At 40.4% G+C, this 19,151-nt stretch overlaps 1 protein-coding gene across 1 annotated transcript in view; it reads left to right on the forward strand.

The window, feature by feature from the left end:
• LRRC45 (leucine rich repeat containing 45) overlaps positions 1 to 16,383 on the forward strand; it is a 47,173-nt gene extending 30,790 nt beyond the window's left edge. Inside the window, exons 8-19 of the mRNA XM_053705647.1 lie at positions 2,263 to 2,375; positions 2,475 to 2,533; positions 2,607 to 2,684; positions 3,322 to 3,457; positions 6,039 to 6,116; positions 14,355 to 14,466; positions 14,541 to 14,611; positions 14,690 to 14,782; positions 14,934 to 15,026; positions 15,304 to 15,477; positions 15,699 to 15,846; positions 15,928 to 16,383. Coding sequence (XP_053561622.1) covers positions 2,263 to 2,375; positions 2,475 to 2,533; positions 2,607 to 2,684; positions 3,322 to 3,457; positions 6,039 to 6,116; positions 14,355 to 14,466; positions 14,541 to 14,611; positions 14,690 to 14,782; positions 14,934 to 15,026; positions 15,304 to 15,477; positions 15,699 to 15,846; positions 15,928 to 16,124 — 1,352 coding nt within the window. The 3' untranslated portion in view covers positions 16,125 to 16,383. The remainder of the gene's footprint in view (positions 1 to 2,262; positions 2,376 to 2,474; positions 2,534 to 2,606; positions 2,685 to 3,321; positions 3,458 to 6,038; positions 6,117 to 14,354; positions 14,467 to 14,540; positions 14,612 to 14,689; positions 14,783 to 14,933; positions 15,027 to 15,303; positions 15,478 to 15,698; positions 15,847 to 15,927) is intronic.
• Positions 16,384 to 19,151: the final 2,768 nt, after the last annotated feature.

A 19,151-nucleotide genomic window follows, 5' to 3' on the forward strand; every position in this document is an offset into this window, starting at 1 on the left:
TAACAGCCGCAAAGGTGTTAATCACAATCCTTTAGAAAAGCTTTTCAAATGATTTATTTACATACAAATCCCCATAAACTTTAACCCATCGCTGGTTGTTAAGGGTTTTCTTGGGTATAATAGTGCAGGTCCCACTGTGAGCGGCGTGACCACGCTATTATACCCTCCCTCCTTCCTGGTGGCCACAGAAAATAGTGCAGTCTCACCGCTGGTGGCAAGACCGCGCTATTAAAAATTCAGTCCCCCTTAAAGGGACACTAAACCCATTTTTATTTATTTATTTAAAGGGATACTGAATCTTTCATGATTCAGATAGAGCATGCAAATTTAAGCAACTTTCTAATTTACTCCTATTATCAATTTTTCTTCGTTCTCTTGCTTTCTTTAATTGAAACAGAAGGCATCTAAGCTATTTTTTTTTGTTCAGAACCATGGAAAGCACTTGTTTATTGGCGGGTCAATTTATCCACCAATCAGCAAGAACAACACAGTGTGTTCACCAAAAATGGGCCGGCATAAACTTACATTCTTGCATTTCAAATAAAGATACCAAGAGAATGAAGAAAATTTGATAATAGGAGTACATTAGAAAGTTGCTTAAAATTGCATGCTCTCTGAATCACAAAAGAGAAAATTTGGGTTCAGTGTCCCTTTAATGGTTTGGATAGAGCATGCAATGTTAAGCAACCTTTTAATTTACTTCTATTATCAATTTGTCTTCATTCTTTTGCTATCTTTATTTAAAAAGCAGGAATGTAAAGCTTAAGAGCTGGCCCATTTTTGGTTTAGAACCTGGGTTTTGCTTGCGTATTGGTTTGCTAAATGTAGCCACCAATAAGCAAGCGCTATCCAGGTGCTGAACCTAAAATGGGCTGACTCCTAAGATTTAAATTCCTGCTTTTTAAATAAAGATAGCAAGAAAACAAACAACAAATGATAGTAGGAGTAGATTAGAAAGTTGCTTAAAATTGTATGCTCTATCTGAATCATTAAAGAAACAAATTGGGTTTATTGTCCCTTTTAAGGGGTTAATGATTAATTATGTAACAAAAAAACACGTTAGATAGCTGTTTTCAAAGGATTGTCATCAACACCTTAAAGGGACATTAAACACTTGACTGCTAAAAATCATTCAAACTAACTTCTACTGTGTAATAATAAAAAACTAAGTACAGCTCTTTATGCTGTAACTTCAGCTTACACAAAACATTGTTTCTATTACTATACATATCCAGAGCTTGATGCAGCTATGTATGCCGCTCTCTCTCCCCCCTCGGCCCCTCCCTCTCCAGACCGGAGCTTGTCAGAGAAGAGAATGATTTACATTTATAACCCTGCCGAGTGCTGTGTACATTCACACACATTAGGAATGTCAGTGATAGCTTTTGAAAAAGTAAGCTTTATTTGCATAGAAAAACATAAAAATAAAATGTTTTATTCCTGTAACAGATTTATAACATAAACTGCAGGACAAGCTCTGTCTGCATAACACTGAGTGCTGCTGATGCTGTGTTTTTTATATGCACAAGTCACATGACTGCTGTGACCCAGTGTAACGTGCGTTCTAATATGGCACCTTACATGGGAGAATAATGCACCTTATTAGCATTCATCTTCAAATCGATTTTTTTCAACACTTAGGGGTAAGGTGAACAAATAAACTAGACAGTAGTGATTACTTGATTTTAATTCATAATAAAACATACTTTTTAATGATTTTTATCAGGTGTTAAGTGTCCCTTTAATTAAAATGCACTCATGAACCACAATACATTGCTGCTCTTGATTCAGACACAACCGCTAAGCCAATTTAGAAGTGGCATAAGCACATATCTACCAATCACCTGCTGTGCAGTACAACTGGTGCTGGAGATTAACTATGTGTTAAACACTTTTAATGATTTTAAACAATTATTTGTGCCTTCATAAAATGCTCTAATACATTAGATCATTTATATAGTGACATTATCTGTTCTAAGCATGTATACTATAATTTTATTTGTGTTATGTTAATATTTGGTTGCCCACATTGAGCCAGACCAATTGATATTTTAATCTAATGTTACAAAAACCCAAGGAAGCCTTGATGACATCAGAGGGTTGTGCTGCATTATAATCCTAAAATTGTATATTTACACCAGAAGCAACAAGATTATTGTAAGAGATTTTGCAGATTGTGTATTGGGATTTTCTGGCGCTTGGGTTGCAGGGTTTTTTAAAGTAAAAAAAAAATAAAGCCTCATTGCTTTACACCTATATTAGATCAGGGAATGGAACACAACCAGGAGAGGCAGAGTATCCGTCAGGAGACCGTCAACCAGAGGCAGATCCTGACTAAAGAGGTTCAGAATCTGAAGGAGGAAAAGAACAAACAGGTGAGACTGTCACCCTGCTCCCAGCATTCCTCTCTTCAGTGTGCACTCAAAGCATTTCTTACTTTAGCCCCTAAACCTACTAATTTTTGTCTCTTCCAGTTTCTGAGTTTTATGGAAACCATTGATAAGCATAAAGAACAAATCAATCACAGTAGCAGGTCAGTCTCCAGGAGGAAGGGGGTTCTTGTACCTCTTTGAATGTATTTTCTTACCCTTATCTCCTCTGGCCAGGACATCAACTCTGCAAATGCGTAAGCTCCAGGAGACCCTCGAGGAGAGGAAATCCGTTGTAAATTCCTTAACCGCCAAGTAAGGAGTGTGCTGATTATGTGTAACCTGAATGTAATCAAATGTAAACAATTCCTTGCTTTTGTACAGAAACATAAAAGATATTGTGTTGGAAATGTCTTCTTACATTGTGCAGTGTCTTCATAAAACGACAACATGAGAAAATCTGATTCCTTATTATAACAATATTACATATAACTCAAACCCATGGAGTGCACCTTTATTTGCTAAGTAGGATTCACAATCTTGGTTAAAGGGACATGAATCCCCCAAAAAATCTTTCATGATTCAGATAGAGAATACTATTTTAAACAACTTTTTAATTTACTTCTATTATCTAATTTGCTTCTTTCTTTTGGTATTCTTTGTTGAGAAGGATACCTCAGTATGCTCAGGAGCTGTAAGGTGGCTGCACATTAATACCTCTTGTCATTGGTTTGCTGACGTGTTCACCTAGCTACCAGTAGTGAATTATTGCACCTTTAACAAAGGATACCAAGAGAATGAAGCAAATTGATAATAGATGTAAATTTGAAAGTTGTTTAAAATTGTATTCTCTATCTGAATAATAAAAAGAAAAATGTGGGTTTATGTCCCCTTAAGTTTGACTTTTTGATAGTGCTGTGCATAGGAAAGCAACTGTGCTCTTTCTTTTTAGGCTGCAGATGAATGATGCTGCTCTGGCTTTGTCACAGCAGAAAGTGCAGGGTCTTGGAGAGCTCTTGACCCAAGTGAGACAAGAGAATGTCAGTTCCAGGGAGAAGCAAGACAAGGAACAGAGAAAGGAACGTGAGGTCAGGACCGGATATGTAGGGAGGGCAGGGAAAGGGAGGGAAGAAGGAATAAGTATGGAAGGGAAGACCAGATGGGGGGGCGGGTTAAATATTTAACAAAAGGACAATGGGACAGGCGGGAGATGGGGTAAGGTAAGACTACAAGAGAGGGCAAATACAGCCGAAGATATGACGTAAGAGAGGTGGCCTGGTGTGTGCTTTAAGTATGGGGAAAGGTTTGGGGGGGGAGGTTATAGGACAGGGAGGACACTTCTGGGCCACTGATATAATACCAGGCTTTAGACATTTATATTAAACTAAGGAACAAGTTTAGATTTTTAGGAGCCCATTAACATGTAAAACTTTGAGGCAGGTCTAAATTTCAATTGATGTTGCCCTCTGACTTCTTGGATTGCTCCAGCCCAGTTATAATTACTCTTAGGGCTCTATTTATCATTCCAATTCTCCTACATTTGCGCCTATTAATACGCCGGTGTAAATTCTCTCCTATTTATTGAATCAAAATCCGACTCAAAATAATGAGTTACGACCGAAAAATCCGAAAACTCTATTCGATCTCGCCAAGGCGCACATGTGCGCCAAATGAAGCTTAAAACAGCGCTTTTTCGGTCGTATTTTCATCAAATCGACTGTCAGATCGCCACATTTCATATTTATCATTATTTTGCGCCATGGGAGAACCTAATATTCTCCTACAATTATGCCCTACAAAGTTCTCCTTATCCACTGTGGAGAACATTTCATTTACTTCATTTTTTCGCGAGAGAAGATGGAATATTTTCTACTGTTGGCTGCTATTTCTTTGTCAAGGCGCTGTGAAAATCGTCTTGATGATGGAAATATGCCCTTACGGAGACGCCAAAGAGTCCCCAGAGTATTTTTACCCCGGTGTGGACTTCAAGCATTGTCTGATAAGGAGATTAAACGAAGCTTTAGGATAAATAGGGATAGTATACTAAATCTTTACTCTCTGATCCAAAACGAGATGGACCAGAAGAACAAGGGCGATACCTGGACTTATAAAATTATTGGCAGTTTTGCACTTCTTGTCTACCGGTTCTTTTCAGGCAGTCTCTGGTGATGTTGTTGGCATTAGCCAGCCTTCATTTTGCAGGCATCTAACAATTGTTTTGAAATCTATTTTGAAACATCTAAAGAAGTTTATTTTTGTGCCAAGGAATGTTCAAGAATGGCACACAGTTAAGGCATCATTTTACCAAGTTGCTGGTATGCCTAATGTGCTCTGTGCCATTGATTGCACCCACATAGCTTTAAGACCACCATCTTTAAGGGAGGAGCATATTTATTATCAATGAAAGGTTAACAATATTAGAGGTCCATGTAAGACACAAAAGTTTCTATAGAATAGTAGTCAAATGTCTACAGGGGGTGTGTGAAGTAGGTAAAACAAAATAAATTAGTCTGTAAAGATGTAAGACGTGTTGAAAATCAAAAGAAATAGTAGTGGTCTGCATGGGGTGTGTAAAGTAGATAAACAAAAACAAATTAATTTGTGATATGTAAGACATGTGTGAAAAATAAAGTGGATTAAAGGTCTCCAAGGGGTGTGTACAGTGGATAAAACAAAACAAATTACTTGTAATCTCTAGCTTTGTTCAATTGTAATTACCAATCTAAATAGATAACATTGTATTAAAAAGATGGTTACAAAATACAGTAATAAAAAAGAAAAAGACAAAAAATATGCGCATTTTTACGATGAAGGAATGATAAATTAGGCGCATAGCTAATAATATAGTCGCGATTTATCATTAATACGCCGCATCTCGACTTTGGAAAACGGCGTTAAAATACGACCCATTTTATGATAAATATTGGCGCACATGTGCGCCTCACAGAGGGCGAGATGCAGAGAACTTATAGGAGAACTGAAAGTCGGATTTCTCCAAACAATGATAAATAGAGCCCATAATATCAACCTATTACCTCTTGGCATATTTGGATATCACACGACATCTATTAGATGTTGCAATAATTAGAGGGATTTAGGGAAATAGCCCTTAATAAGGCAATAACCTTGTACAAGTATTACTAATATGCAACTTCGGTAACCATACAAAGTTATTGCCTGGTATTATAAGGCAGTTTTAGTAAAAACAAATTACACACTCTAATCTGTTAGAGCATGTCATTTTAAGACTATCGACCCTAGACTGTGTGTTTAAACCCCCCCCCCCCCCCCAATCAACAGCCCTAGTTCCACATCGGAGATGTGCGACTAGCGCTGCTGATTGGATCAGCGTCATTTTCCTCTCCAGACCAGCAGTGCTCTGCAAGTCCTAGACAGAATTTAACCCATTTGGGAGGTTAAACACATAGTAGTCTAGCATCGATAGTCTTAGCGGATTATAGCTCTAATTTGTTTACTATAGTGGCCCTTTAGATAAAGTGGTGCAGTTAAGCATAGAATATGTATTTTGCAAGTACTTTCAAATGTATATTGTTACATTATGTTTGTTTAATGATTACATACTATTTGTTATTACAAACCTCCCGCTGTGCTTGTTTTAAATAGGAGCCTTATCAAGATTTCTAATATGCACATTTCATTTCTTGATAGGAATTTGCAGAGCGAGAAGCTAAACTCAGACGGGATTTGAATGCCGCAAATGAGAAAAACCTTAACTATCGCAGCAAAGTAAGAGTGCTATGGAGTATCCTGTGCTTTATGTGTAAACTGTAATGTATGGGATGTAGTTCTGGTATTCAAAGACTATAGACAACGTTTTTTTATTATAGAAATCACAGGCACAAACCTTGGGGCCGGTTTATCAATGTCTGTCCGACATGATTCGCTGTAGCGTATCATGTCTTCCAGACATCACTGAATGCCGACAGCATACGCTGTTGGCATTTAACATTGCACAAGCAGTTCTGGTGAACTGCTTGTGCAATGCCGCCCCCTGCAGATTTGCGGCCAATCAGGGGGTGTCAATCAACCCGATCGTATTGGATCGGGCAGATTGATGTCCGCAGCTTCAGAGGCAGCAGACCAGTTAAGGAGCTTCATAACTGCTGTTTCTGGTGAGCCTGAAGGTTCGCACGGAAACAGGGGGATCGGGGGCCATTCAGCCCTTGATAAATCGTCCCCCTTGTATTTAAAATTCTATTAATTTTTCATATGTGATTGTTGCTCAAATAATGCTAAGTGACTTTTTAGAATTCTCTACGTATGGACCCTACACTCTTTTAAATATGACAATTACTACATTTTCATTAGTAACCAGCTATTATAAACATACATTTTTAATCTGGCTACAGAGTCTGTAGCCAGATTAAAAATGTATGTTTATAATAGCTGGTTACTAATGAAAATGTAGTAATTGTCATATTTAAAAGTTAATTCTTTCCTCAGATATTATACATTTATTAAAGAATACAACTTAAAAAAACCAAGGCCTAGTTTCTATTGCTGGTGATAACCTAAAATATCTCCAAAGACTTTAATGGAGATTGTTGTTACCACCAAGCAATAGAACTAGGCCTGAGATTCCAATATAAATATTGGCACCAGCAGAGAAAAAAAAGATGCTTTTTAAAAGGATACTGCAAAACAATGCAAACTGTGAGCAACATGACAGTGGCAAGCAGTGACGTGTCTGGATTGGCTTCTCCAAATAAGGCAAGTGGTACAGGGAGTTTGGCACTTGAAAACCAGATGCAGCAAACAAGATGTTATTGTATTTCGAATTCAGTGACACTTGACAGGTAATACACACAAGCCATGCGATTACAAGGTGTTTCACGTTCCATGTACTGTCATTGTTTTGTTGTTTTTTAAATGGTTAAACTCCCACCACTTGCCTTATTTGGAGGAGCAATCCAAATGTATTACTGGAGTAGACCAGGCTAGCCACGGTCATTTTGTTATCAAAAAAGATAACAAAAAAATAAGGAAGTACATTGCAAAAGTATTTTTGCGCATAATTAACAGGACAGTAAAATCAAAATTAAACTTTCATGATTCAGATAGAGCATGTGATTTTAAACAACCTTTCAATTTACTTCTATTGTCAAATTTGCTTTGTTCTCTTGATATCCTTTGTTAAGAGTTAAGCTAGGTAGGCTGCTATAAGCTCAGAAGCTAGCACAAACCTGTCCACAGGGCTCCCGAACAGGCCAGATTTTGAGGATATCTGAACTGGAGCACAGGTGAAATAATCAACTGATTAGTAAACCCTGGCCTTTTGGGGAGGCCTGGGGACATGTTTGAAAGCCAGTGCTAAAAAACAATGTGGAAAACTCTTCTGCCAGATGGCTAGAGACTTGGACGCTCCTCAGCTCACCTAAGATTATTCTTTAATGTAGGACACCAGAACTAAGAAAAAATAGAGCATGTGATTTTAAACAACTGTTCAATTTATTTCTAATCCTTCATTCTCTTGGCATCCTTTGTTGCAAGAGCAGCTATGCACTAATAGGAAACTGCTGAGCAAATCAGGTGAACAAATGAAGAGGCATTTGTGTGCAGCAACCAAGAAAATGAAGCAAATTTATATAAAAGAAGTAAATTGGAAAGTTGCTATTTCTGAATCCTGAAAAAAGTTGGCTTTCATGTCCCTTTAAATTACAGAAGAGGGGAGCAAAATAAATAATGAAAATATATTGTGTGTTTTTTTCCATTTTGGTTTACTATACATAGTTTAATATTATTTTCCATCTTAATATGAGGAGAGTACACGGCTTCATTCCTTACTTGTGGGAAATACTGAACCTGGCCACCAGGAGGAGGCAAAGACACCCCAGCCAAAGGCTTAAATACCTCCCCCACTCCCCTCATCCCCCAGTCATTCTTTGCCTTTCATCACATGTTTAAAGAACCCATGGATAAGAAGCTGGAAACTCTACTAAGAAAAATGTTTAAGCATACAGGATATTTGTTTCAACCGGCATCGGCTGTTGCTGCGGTTGTGGGAGCGGCTACCTACTGGTGTGACTCCTTATCTGAGTTGATCGAGGTGGAGGGTCCCCTCAACACAATCTAAGAAAGAATTAAGGCCTTAAGGGTAGCTAATCCTTTTATTTGTGATGCAAATATGCAGATTATTCGCCTGAACGCTAAGGCTTCAGGTTTTTCTGTGCTAGCCCGTAGGGCACTCTTCGAAGTCTAGACTTCTTTCCCTCCCATTTAAGTGAAATCTTCTTTTTGGTCCAGGCCTGGGGGCAAAGGTGCCTTTTTACCGCAGGATAAGAACAAACCAAAAGGACAAGGTACAAATTTTCGTTCGGACAAATCCCAACGTCAACAGCCCTCTGCAAAGCTGGAGCAGTCCAAGGGAACTTGGAAACCTCCTCAGTCCTGGAATAAATCCAAGCAGAATAAAAAGCCTGCCGAGTCAAAGTCGGCATGAAGGGGCGGCCCCCGATCCGGCTTTGGATCTGGTAGGGGGCAGACTGTCACTCTTTTCAGAAGCTTGGTTTGGGGACGTGCAAGACCCGTGGGTACTGGAGGTCATCGCTCAGGGATACAGGATAGGTTTCAAGTCTCATCCTCCCAGGGGCAGATTCCTCTTATCAAACCTGTCTTCAAGGGTAGAAAAGAGAGAAGCCTTTCTAGGGTGTGTGAGGGATCTCTCCGCCCTGGGGGTCATTGTACTGGTACCTCCATCAGAGAGAGGTCTGGGATGCTACTCAAACCGGTTTGTGGTCCCATAGAAGGAGGGTACTTTTCGTCCAATTCTGGACCTAAAGTGTTTAAACAAATTCCTGTCTGTCCCCTCGTTCAAGATGGAGACATTAAGGTCCATTCTTCCTTTAGTCCAGGAAGGGCAATTTATGACCATGATAGACCTGAAGGATGCCTACCTTTACTTCCCTATACACTGTCGTCTGGCAGAGGACCATTCGAAAGCCCTTCTTTCTCTTCTTCGATCTTATGGATGGAAGATAAACTTAGAAAGTAGTTCTCTTATTCCCAGTACCAAGGTGGAGTTCCTGGGTACGATAATAGACTCCATGTCTATGAGGATATCTCTCACAGACCAGAGACGTTACAAGTTAACTTCCAATTGTCTTGACCTCCAGACCTCCTTAAGGCCCTCTGTGGCTATGTGTATGGAGGTAATTGGGCTCATGGTGTCCTGCATGGACATCATCCCCTTTGTCAGATTCCATCTTAGACCTCTTCAGCTGTGCATGCTGAGACAGTGGAACGGCAATCATTCAGATCTGTCTCAACAGATATCTCTGGACAGCCGGTCAAGAGAATCGCTCTCCTGGTGGCTCTGTCCAGATCACCTGTCCCAAGGGACGCCCTTCTTGATACCATCCTGAGAGATTGTGACTATGAACGCAAGAGCTGTTTGGGGTGCCAGGAAAGCACAGGGCCCGTGGACTCGAGAGGAGTCCCTCCTCCTGGTCAACATCTTGGAACTCTGAGCGATCTTCAATGCTCTGAAGGCTTGGCCCCTTCTGGGTTCGGCCCAGTTTATCCGATTTACAATCAGACAATATAACCTCTGTGGCTTACATCAACCATCAGGGGGTAACGAGGAGCTCCCTAGCAATGAGGGAAGTATCTCAGATTCTGGAATGGGCGGAGGCCCACAACTGCTCGCTGTCAGCGATCCACATTCCGGGTGTGGACAACTGGGAAGCGGATTTCCTCAGCAGACAATCTTTTCATTTGGGGGAATGGTTTCTCCATCCCGAGGTGTTTGCAGAGATTTGCAGCAGATGGGGGACATTGGAGATAGATCTCATGGCATCCCGGCTCAATTCCAAGCTACCCAGATATGGGTCGCAGTCCAGGGATCCTCAGTCGGAGCTAATAGATGCATTAGCAGTGCCTTGGAGCTTCAGTCTGATCTGCATTTTCCCGCCATTACCACTCCTACCTTGTGTGGTGGCCCGAGCATTTGTGATTCTAATTTCTCCATCGTAGCCTTGGTGGATGTGGTTCGCGGATCTGTTGACAATGTTCTCATCTCCTCCATGGAGGTTACCTTGTTGCAGGGATCTGCTAGAACAAGGTCCTTTTGTTCATCAAAATCTAGATTCTCTGAGGTTGACTGTGTGGAGATTGAACGCTTAGTCAAGCACGTAAGCCGGTTACTCGTCGCATCTATCAATAGGTGTGGAGACTTATTTATTCTGGTGTGAAGAGCGTGGATTTCCCTGGCATAAGGTCAGGGTTTCCAGGATTCTTTCCTTTCTCCAGGATGGTCTGGAGAAGGGCCTTTCGGCTAGCTCCCTTAAGGAATAGATTTTGGTCTTCTCTGTTTTACTGCACAAGAGGCTCGCTGAGCTTCCAGATGTTCAGGCTCTGACGAGAATCAGACCTGTGTTTCGACCTAGCGCTCCTCCTTGGAGTTTAAATCTTGTTCTTAAGGTTTTGCAGAGGGCTCCATTTGAGCCTATGCACGTCCTTGACATTAAATTACTATCTTGGAAGGATCTCTTTTTACTGGCTATTGCTTCGGCACGCAGAATATCTGAGATGGCTGCCTTGCAATGTGAGCCCCCTTACCTAGTATTCCATGCTGATAAGGCTGTTCTTCGTACTGGGTTAGGTTTTCTTCCTAAGGTTGTTTCTGATCGCAACATCAATCAGGAGATTGTTGTTGCTTCCTTGTGTCCTAACTCTTCTTCTTCTTCGAAGCAGCAGTTACTTCATAATTTGGATGTGGTTCGGGCCTTGAAGTTCTATCTTTAAAGGGACAGTAAAGTCATAAAAAATCTTTCATGATTTAAATAAGGCATGTAATTTTAAACAACTTTACAATTTACTTTTATTACCAATTTTGCTTTGTTCTCTTGGTATTCTTAGTTGAAAGCTAAATCTAGGAGGTTCATGTGCTAATTTCTTAGAACTTGAAGACTGCTTCTAATCGGAAAGCATTTTTACTGTTTTTCACCACTAGAGGGCGTTAGTTTATGTGTTTCATATAGATAACATTGAGCTCCAGCACATGAAGCTCCTAAGAGCAAGCACTGATTGGCTAAAAATGCATGTCTGTCAAAAGAACTGAAATAAGGGGGCAGTTTGCAGAGGCATAGATACAAGGTAATCACAGAGGTAAAAAGTATATTAATATAACTGTGTTGGTTATGCAAAATTGGGGAATGGGTAATAAAGGGATTATCTACCTTTTTAAACAACAAAAAATCTGGTGTTTACTGTCCCTTTAAGCTACTAAGGAGTTTAGACAGACTTCTCCTTTGTTTGTTGTCTATTCTGGGAAGCGTAAAGGGCAGAAAGCCTCGTCCACTTCCTTATCTTTTTGGTTGAGGAGCATTATTCGCTTAGCATATGAAACAGCGGGACATAAGCCTCCTCAGAGGATTAAGGCTCATTCAAATAGAGCATTGGCTTCCTCTTGGGCCTTCAAGAACGAGGCCTCTATAGAGCAGATTTGTAAAGTTGGCTACTGGTCCTCCTTACATACTTTTTCATAAATGTACAAGTTTGTTTTTTTGTTTTTTGTTGCTTCGGCTGAAGAATCTTTTGTGAGAAAGGTTTTGCAGGCTGTGGTGCCCTCAGAATAGGGTCCGCCTCTCTATTTGCTGTCCCGTTTTCATTCAGTGTCCTCTAGAGCTTGGGTATATGTTTCCCACAAGTAAGGAATAAAGCCGTGGACGCTCCTCATATTTAGAAGGAAAACATACATTATGTTTACCAGATAATTTCCTTTCCTTCTGTATGAGGAGATTCCATGGCCCCTGACCGTTTTCTCCATTGGGTGGATCTAAATTTTTGTTTTGTTTTTTTGGCACCATTTATTTCTCCTACTGTTCCTTGTTCCCTCGGCAGAATGACTGGGGGATGAGGGGAATGGGGGAGTTATTTAAGCCTTTGGCTGGGGTGTCTTTGCCTCCTCCTGGTGGCCAGGTTTAGTATTTCCTACAAGTAAGGCATGAAGCCGTGGACTCTCCTCATACAGAAGGAAAGGAAATTGTCTTGTAAGCATAATTTGTTAGTATTCAATGTGTGTGTGTGTGTATATATATATATATTTATGTGTATGTATACAGGGAGTGCAGAATTATTAGGCAAATTAGTATTTTGACCACATCATCCTCTTTATGCATGTTGTCTTACTCCAAGCTGTATAGGCTCGAAAGCCTACTACCAATTAAGCATATTAGGTGATGTGCATCTCTGTAATGAGAAGGGGTGTGGTCTAATGACATCAACACCCTATATCAGGTGTGCATAATTATTAGGCAAATTCCTTTCCTTTGGCAAAATGGGTCAAAAGAAGGACTTGACAGGCTCAGAAAAGTCAAAAATAGTGAGATATCTTGCAGAGGGATGCAGCACTCTTAAAATTGCAAAGCTTCTGAAGCGTGATCATCGAACAATCAAGCGTTTCATTCAAAATAGTCAACAGGGTCGCAAAAAGCGTGTGGAAAAACTAAGGCGCAAAATAACTGCCCATGAACTGAGAAAAGTCAAGTGTGCAGCTGCCAAGATGCCACTTGCCACCAGTTTGGACATATTTCAGAGCTGCAACATCACTCGAGTGCCCAAAAGCACAAGGTGTGCAATACTCAGAGACATGGCCAAGGTAAGAAAGGCTGAAAGACGACCACCACTGAACAAGACACACAAGCTGAAACGTCAAGACTGGGCCAAGAAATATCTCAAGACTGATTTTTCTAAGGTTTTATGGACTGATGAAATGAGAGTGAGTCTTGATGGGCCAGATGGATGGGCCCGTGGCTGGATTGGTAAAGGGCAGAGAGCTCCAGTCCGACTCAGACGCCAGCAAGGTGGAGGTGGAGTACTGGTTTGGGCTGGTATCATCAAAGATGAGCTTGTGGGGCCTTTTCGGGTTGAGGATGGAGTCAAGCTCAACTCCCAGTCCTACTGCCAGTTTCTGGAAGACACCTTCTTCAAGCAGTGGTACAGGAAGAAGTCTGCATCCTTCAAGAAAAACATGATTTTCATGCAGGACAATGCTCCATCACACGCGTCCAAGTACTCCACAGCGTGGCTGGCAAGAAAGGGTATAAAAGAAGAAAATCTAATGACATGGCCTCCTTGTTCACCTGATCTGAACCCCATTGAGAACCTGTGGTCCATCATCAAATGTGAGATTTACAAGGAGGGAAAACAGTACACCTCTCTGAACAGTGTCTGGGAGGCTGTGGTTGCTGCTGCACGCAATGTTGATGGTGAACAGATCAAAACACTGACAGAATCAATGGATGGCAGGCTTTTGAGTGTCCTTGCAAAGAAAGGTGGCTATATTGGTCACTGATTTGTTTTTGTTTTGTTTTTGAATGTCAGACATGTATATTTGTGAATGTTGAGATGTTATATTGGTTTCACTGGTAAAAATAAATAATTGAAATGGGTATATATTTGTTTTTTGTTAAGTTGCCTAATAATTATGCACAGTAATAGTCACCTGCACACACAGATATCCCCCTAAAATAGCTAAAACTAAAAACAAACTAAAAACTACTTCCAAAAATATTCAGCTTTGATATTAATGAGTTTTTTGGGTTCATTGAGAACATGGTTGTTGTTCAATAATAAAATTAATCCTCAAAAATACAATTTGCCTAATAATTCTGCACTCCCTGTATATATATGTGTGTGTGTATGTGTGTATATATATATATATATGTGTATATATGTGTATATATATATGTGTATATATATATATATATATATATATATATATATATATGTATATATATGTATATATGTGTGTGTATGTATGTATATGTGGCTGTCTTATAAGCCAACTGTTCCATATCTCTTTCTACAGTCTAAGCCTCATTCTTTGTGTAGTAAATCTTGTATTTCACTGTTGTAGGATTTTAAGTATATGTTACTTATTGATAGTAGCATAACGTGAGAAACGGTTGTATTTCACACTGATTTTAATTAAACCGAACAACTCATTACATGACTTTGCTGCAGGTTGATGAACTTGAGAGACGGTGCAAAATGCAGCAAGACCTTTTGTTTGAACTGAAGCAAGAACTAACCAATACAAGCTCAGAGCTGAAGCTACGAGCTATCCAAGCAGAAGGTGAGTGCTGCTCATTCAGCAGGTACAACACACGATAGCCAGAGTGCTTAGTGTGTTCTTATTATTTCTCACAGAACGTCTGGGGGCAGAGAAAAAGAGGTTTCGACAGCTGCTAGATGATGCCAATGTGCTGCACCAGAAGGAGGTGAGGAGACCATAACTTGCTCTGTATCTAATTTACTGATGTGTTTACGAACTGCTTACAATGTCTCAATATTGGCAGGTGGATCACTTGAAACAACACATGGGGGACAGTGAGCGAGCAGCAGAGGAGAGGATGCAGCGGTTGGAGGCTGTCAGGGTTGCACTGGAAGAGGTGAGGACAAACCCTTCTAGGGTCTGACAACTGAACTAGGGAGAGCTCTCAGTTCCCTGAGCCAAACTAGCATGGAAGACCTATTCCCGCAGTTTGCTTTGGTTCGTGCTTGCAGGTGCTATGCTCTAATGTATTTATTTGATATCTGCAGGAGTTGAGCAAATTAAAGGTGACCTTAGCTAACGAACGTGCTGAAGCCAAAGAGGAGATTCAGACAGTGCGAAGTGCAACCCAAATCGAGGAGGTGAGGCTGTTTGTCGATTTGGCGAAGACTTCTCATTTCTGTATATTCTTTGTGTATGTTGTATTTGACTGCTGTCAATGTGTCCCCTTTAGCCAATCCAGAGTGTTTTGGGATTTTTTTTTCCTCTTCATAATCAATTGCATGTTATTTTCAACCCAATTGCTTCTATTAAGTTTAAGATATATTTAAACTACTATGTTCTAGGTGTTGGGCATTACTTTAGAGAGTGGTGATCCATTGATGTTTCTTCTGAGCACTGTATGTTTGTGTTATATAGCAGCAACATGCCGCAGTCCTGCAGGATAAGCTGCGGCTACTTATGCAGTCCCGTGACCAGACACAGAGTCAGGTTCTCCAGCAGAATCAGCTTATTGAAGAGCAGCAGTCCAAGAATGGTCAACTCAGTCTGGAAATAGAGACTTTGAAGAGAAGGATTGATGGTCTTAATCAGGTACAGGAAAATTCTACTGCACACATAGCTGAACAATATCTCAACACAAGTGGGACTTTACGAAAATTCTGGGCTCTCTGCTGAGCTAAATAAGGAGTTTTCCTTTTTGCACTTATATTTGTATTTGGTGAACCCTGAAGAAATATACTTTTCATTGTATGTGTGTGTGTGTGTTTTGTTTTTTGGCTCATTAGTAACTGAACCTAATATGTTTCCTACAGGAACTAGCTAGGAAAGACCAGGAAAAAGTGTCTGAGGTGACAAAAGTGAGAGTGGAGATGCAGGAACAGATTGGTCACATGGAAGCCGAGTTAGCAACGCAGGATGGATTTAAAGAGAAAATCTCTGCTCTGGAGAGACAACAAAAAGGTATTACTAGGGGACAATAACGTCTGTGGTATAAAAGAATGGAAGCAAATAAACACATGGATATTTATGTTCTTTATTTAGTGCAAGCCAGTTACCAGAGAGAGATGATGCTCGACAAGGATGGAGAAATCTCTTCTCTGAAAGAGAAACTGAGACTAAAAGAAGCAGAGATCGCAAGGATACGGGAAGAAGATGCGCAGCGTGCAAGCATGCTGCAAAACGCCATCTTGACCTATATACACAGTTCTCCACTAGGTGCTGCTGGGGGTAGGAATTAATCCAGATCATTCCTGAGGAACAAATACTGACTTTGCCTTTCTAAAGAACTGTGATTATAATGTTATGGAGTGCCTTATTCTGCTACACCAAAGACTGGTCCATCTGACTCTTGGGGTGTTGGGCTAGTGACCAGCATATTTGCACATCTTCAGCCCATATGGGAGGCTGTAAATCACAGAAGATATATTGACCATGGCGCTATAATTTATATTTTTATATTATTTTTTTATTGTTTTTAAGTAAAGATTTTTATATCCAGCGGTGTGCATAGAGTTTATCAACTGATTGTTTCACCTATATAAGTATTTCCTATACTATTGGTGGGGAAGGCTGCTTGATCATTTCAGCTGAACTGTACCTGACACATTACACAATGGAACTTTAGAGCAAACTGCAATTTCTCCTACTTTTCATTGCTATTACACATGACTATGGTTTCTTACTATCAGGTCAGTAGAAACGTTCAAAGTCTTTATTCTATATATGTACACCAGACCTTTGATTATCCCTGAAGATGGCTTCTGTTCCAGCCTGTAGTCTATTTAATTGAATTCATTTGAGTGATCCATTCTACAATAGCCACTGATACAGAACCGGGAACAGGCTGGATGACTTGCATACATGACAGACCCAGACAAATGCATTCAGTATGGAGAATACTCTTTAGAATGTGTTTTACCATAGAGCAAGCCATGATAACTCTTTTTTTTAAGTCTAAAAATAAAAATCCTGCGGTTGGATGCACTCAATCTGGAATATATTCATTTATAATGAATTATCAAAAGGTGATAGCAGTCAGTTACATTTTACTCAAAAATTAAAAAAGAGGAAGACTTCTAATAAAATCTTTAGAAGCCAAAGAATGACCAGGCTGCACTCAAATTTCTCCTACATTGGTGTGTCCGGTCCACGGTTTCATCCTTACTTGTGGGATATTCTCATTCCCTACAGGAAATGGCAAAGAGAGCACACAGCAAAGCTGTCCATATAACTCCCCCTCTGGCTCCGCCCCCTAGTCATTCTCTTTGCCGCTCTGAACAAGTAGCATCTCCACGGGGATGGTAAAGAGTATGTGGTGTTAGTTGTAGTTTTATTTCTTCTATCAAGAGTTTGTTATTTTAAAATAGTCCGGTTTGTACTATTTACTCTACAACAGAAAGTGATGAAGATTTCTGTTAAAAGAGGAGTATGATTTTAGCACCAGTAACTAAAATACATTGCTGTTCCCACGCAGGAATGTTGAAACCAGAGAACTTCAGTTGGGGGGAACAGTTTGCAGGCTTATCTGCTTCAGGTATGATCAGTCACTTTTCTAACAAGACACAGTACTGCTAGAAGACTGTCAGTTTTTCCATTTTCTTAGACTCAGTTACAAAATGAAGGCTTATATTTTGGGCTCTATGCTGGTTGACACTATTGTGGGCTAAATCGATTGCTTTTTATCATATTTATTTGACATTTGGAGTGTTTGATAAACTTTGAAACACTTTTGGGGACGTTTATTTGCGCCTGGCAGTTGGTTAGACGCCTAATCTTGTCAGAAAGGCCCCTTCACTCTGGAATGCAGAGGGAGGAGGCCTCATTTTCGCGCCTCAGTTGCGCAGTTACTTCTCTATGACAGTGCATACAGCTTCACGTGAGGAGGTCCAGTAGCTTAGAAAAGGACTCGGAGAGGCTTATTTCTGTTGTTAATAACCCCTAAGAAAGGTAAAAGCCGCAGCAAAGTCTGTGGCAGGGACTGTAGTGTGTTTTAACCGGTCAATTGGGATTATTAGCTCCGGTTTGGTCATTTAAGGGTTAAGAGACTTGAAATTTGGTGTGCAATATTTTTAAAGCATTAAGACACTGGGGTATAAATTTCATAAAGATCTGATATTTCCTTGATGCTTTTTCGATCATTCAGAAATAAAGTGTGCCCTTTTTATTATTTAAAGAGACAGTAACAGTTTTGTTTAAGATTGTTTTTATTGCATTAAAAGCCTGCCTAAGTCTGTTTAACATGTCTGTACCTTCAGATAGCCTATGTTCTGTGTGTGTGGAGGCCAAGGTGGTTCCCCCATTAAATGTATGTGCAAATTGTGCCATGGCGTCCAAACAGAGTAAGGACAGTACTGTCACATTTCATAATGTTGCCCAAGATGATTCTTTAAATGAAGGTAGTGGGGATAGTTCATCATCCTCTCCTTCTGTGTCAACACCAGCTTTGCCCGCGCAGGCGATACCTAGTACATCTAGCGCGCCAATGCTTGTTACTATGCAGCAATTAACAGCAGTAATGGATAATTCTCTAGCAGCTCTTTTATCCAAACTGCCCACATTTCCCAGAAAGCGTGATTGCTCAGTTTTAAATACAGAGGATGAGCAAGTAGGCGCTGACGATAATTTATCTGTTATACCCTCACATCAATCTGAGTTGGCAGTGAGGGAGGGTCTGTCTGAGGGAGAAATTTCTGATTCAGGTAAAGTTTCTCAGCAGGCAGAACCTGATATCGTGGCATTTAAATTTAAGCTAGAACATCTCCGCGCTCTGCTTAAGGAGGTGCTAGCTACCCTTGATGATTGTGATACTTTGGTGATTCCAGAGAAGTTGTGCAAGATGGACAAATTCTTAGAGGTCCCAGTGCACGCTGACGCTTTTCCGATTCCCAAGAGGGTGGCGGACATAGTGACTAAGGAGTGGGAGAAGCCAGGCGTACCTTTTGTTCCCCCTCCTATATTTAAGAAAATGTTCCCCATTGTCGACCCCAGAAGGGATGCATGGCAAACGGTCCCTAAGGTAGAGGGGGCAGTTTCAACATTAGCTAAGCGCACAACTATTCCTATAGAAGACTGTTGCGCTTTCAAAGATCCTATTGATAAAAATTGGAAGGGTTGCTTAAAAAGATTTTTGTTCAGCAAGGTTTCCTTCTTCAACCAATTTCGTGCATTATTCCTGTCACCACGGCAGCGTCTTTTTGGTTCGATGAACTAGAAAATTCGCTCCAAAAGGAGACTCCATATGATGAGGTCATGGACAGAATTCACGC

The sequence above is a fragment of the Bombina bombina genome, chromosome 1 (assembly GCF_027579735.1).
Source record: "Bombina bombina isolate aBomBom1 chromosome 1, aBomBom1.pri, whole genome shotgun sequence".
Lineage (NCBI taxonomy): Eukaryota > Metazoa > Chordata > Amphibia > Anura > Bombinatoridae > Bombina > Bombina bombina.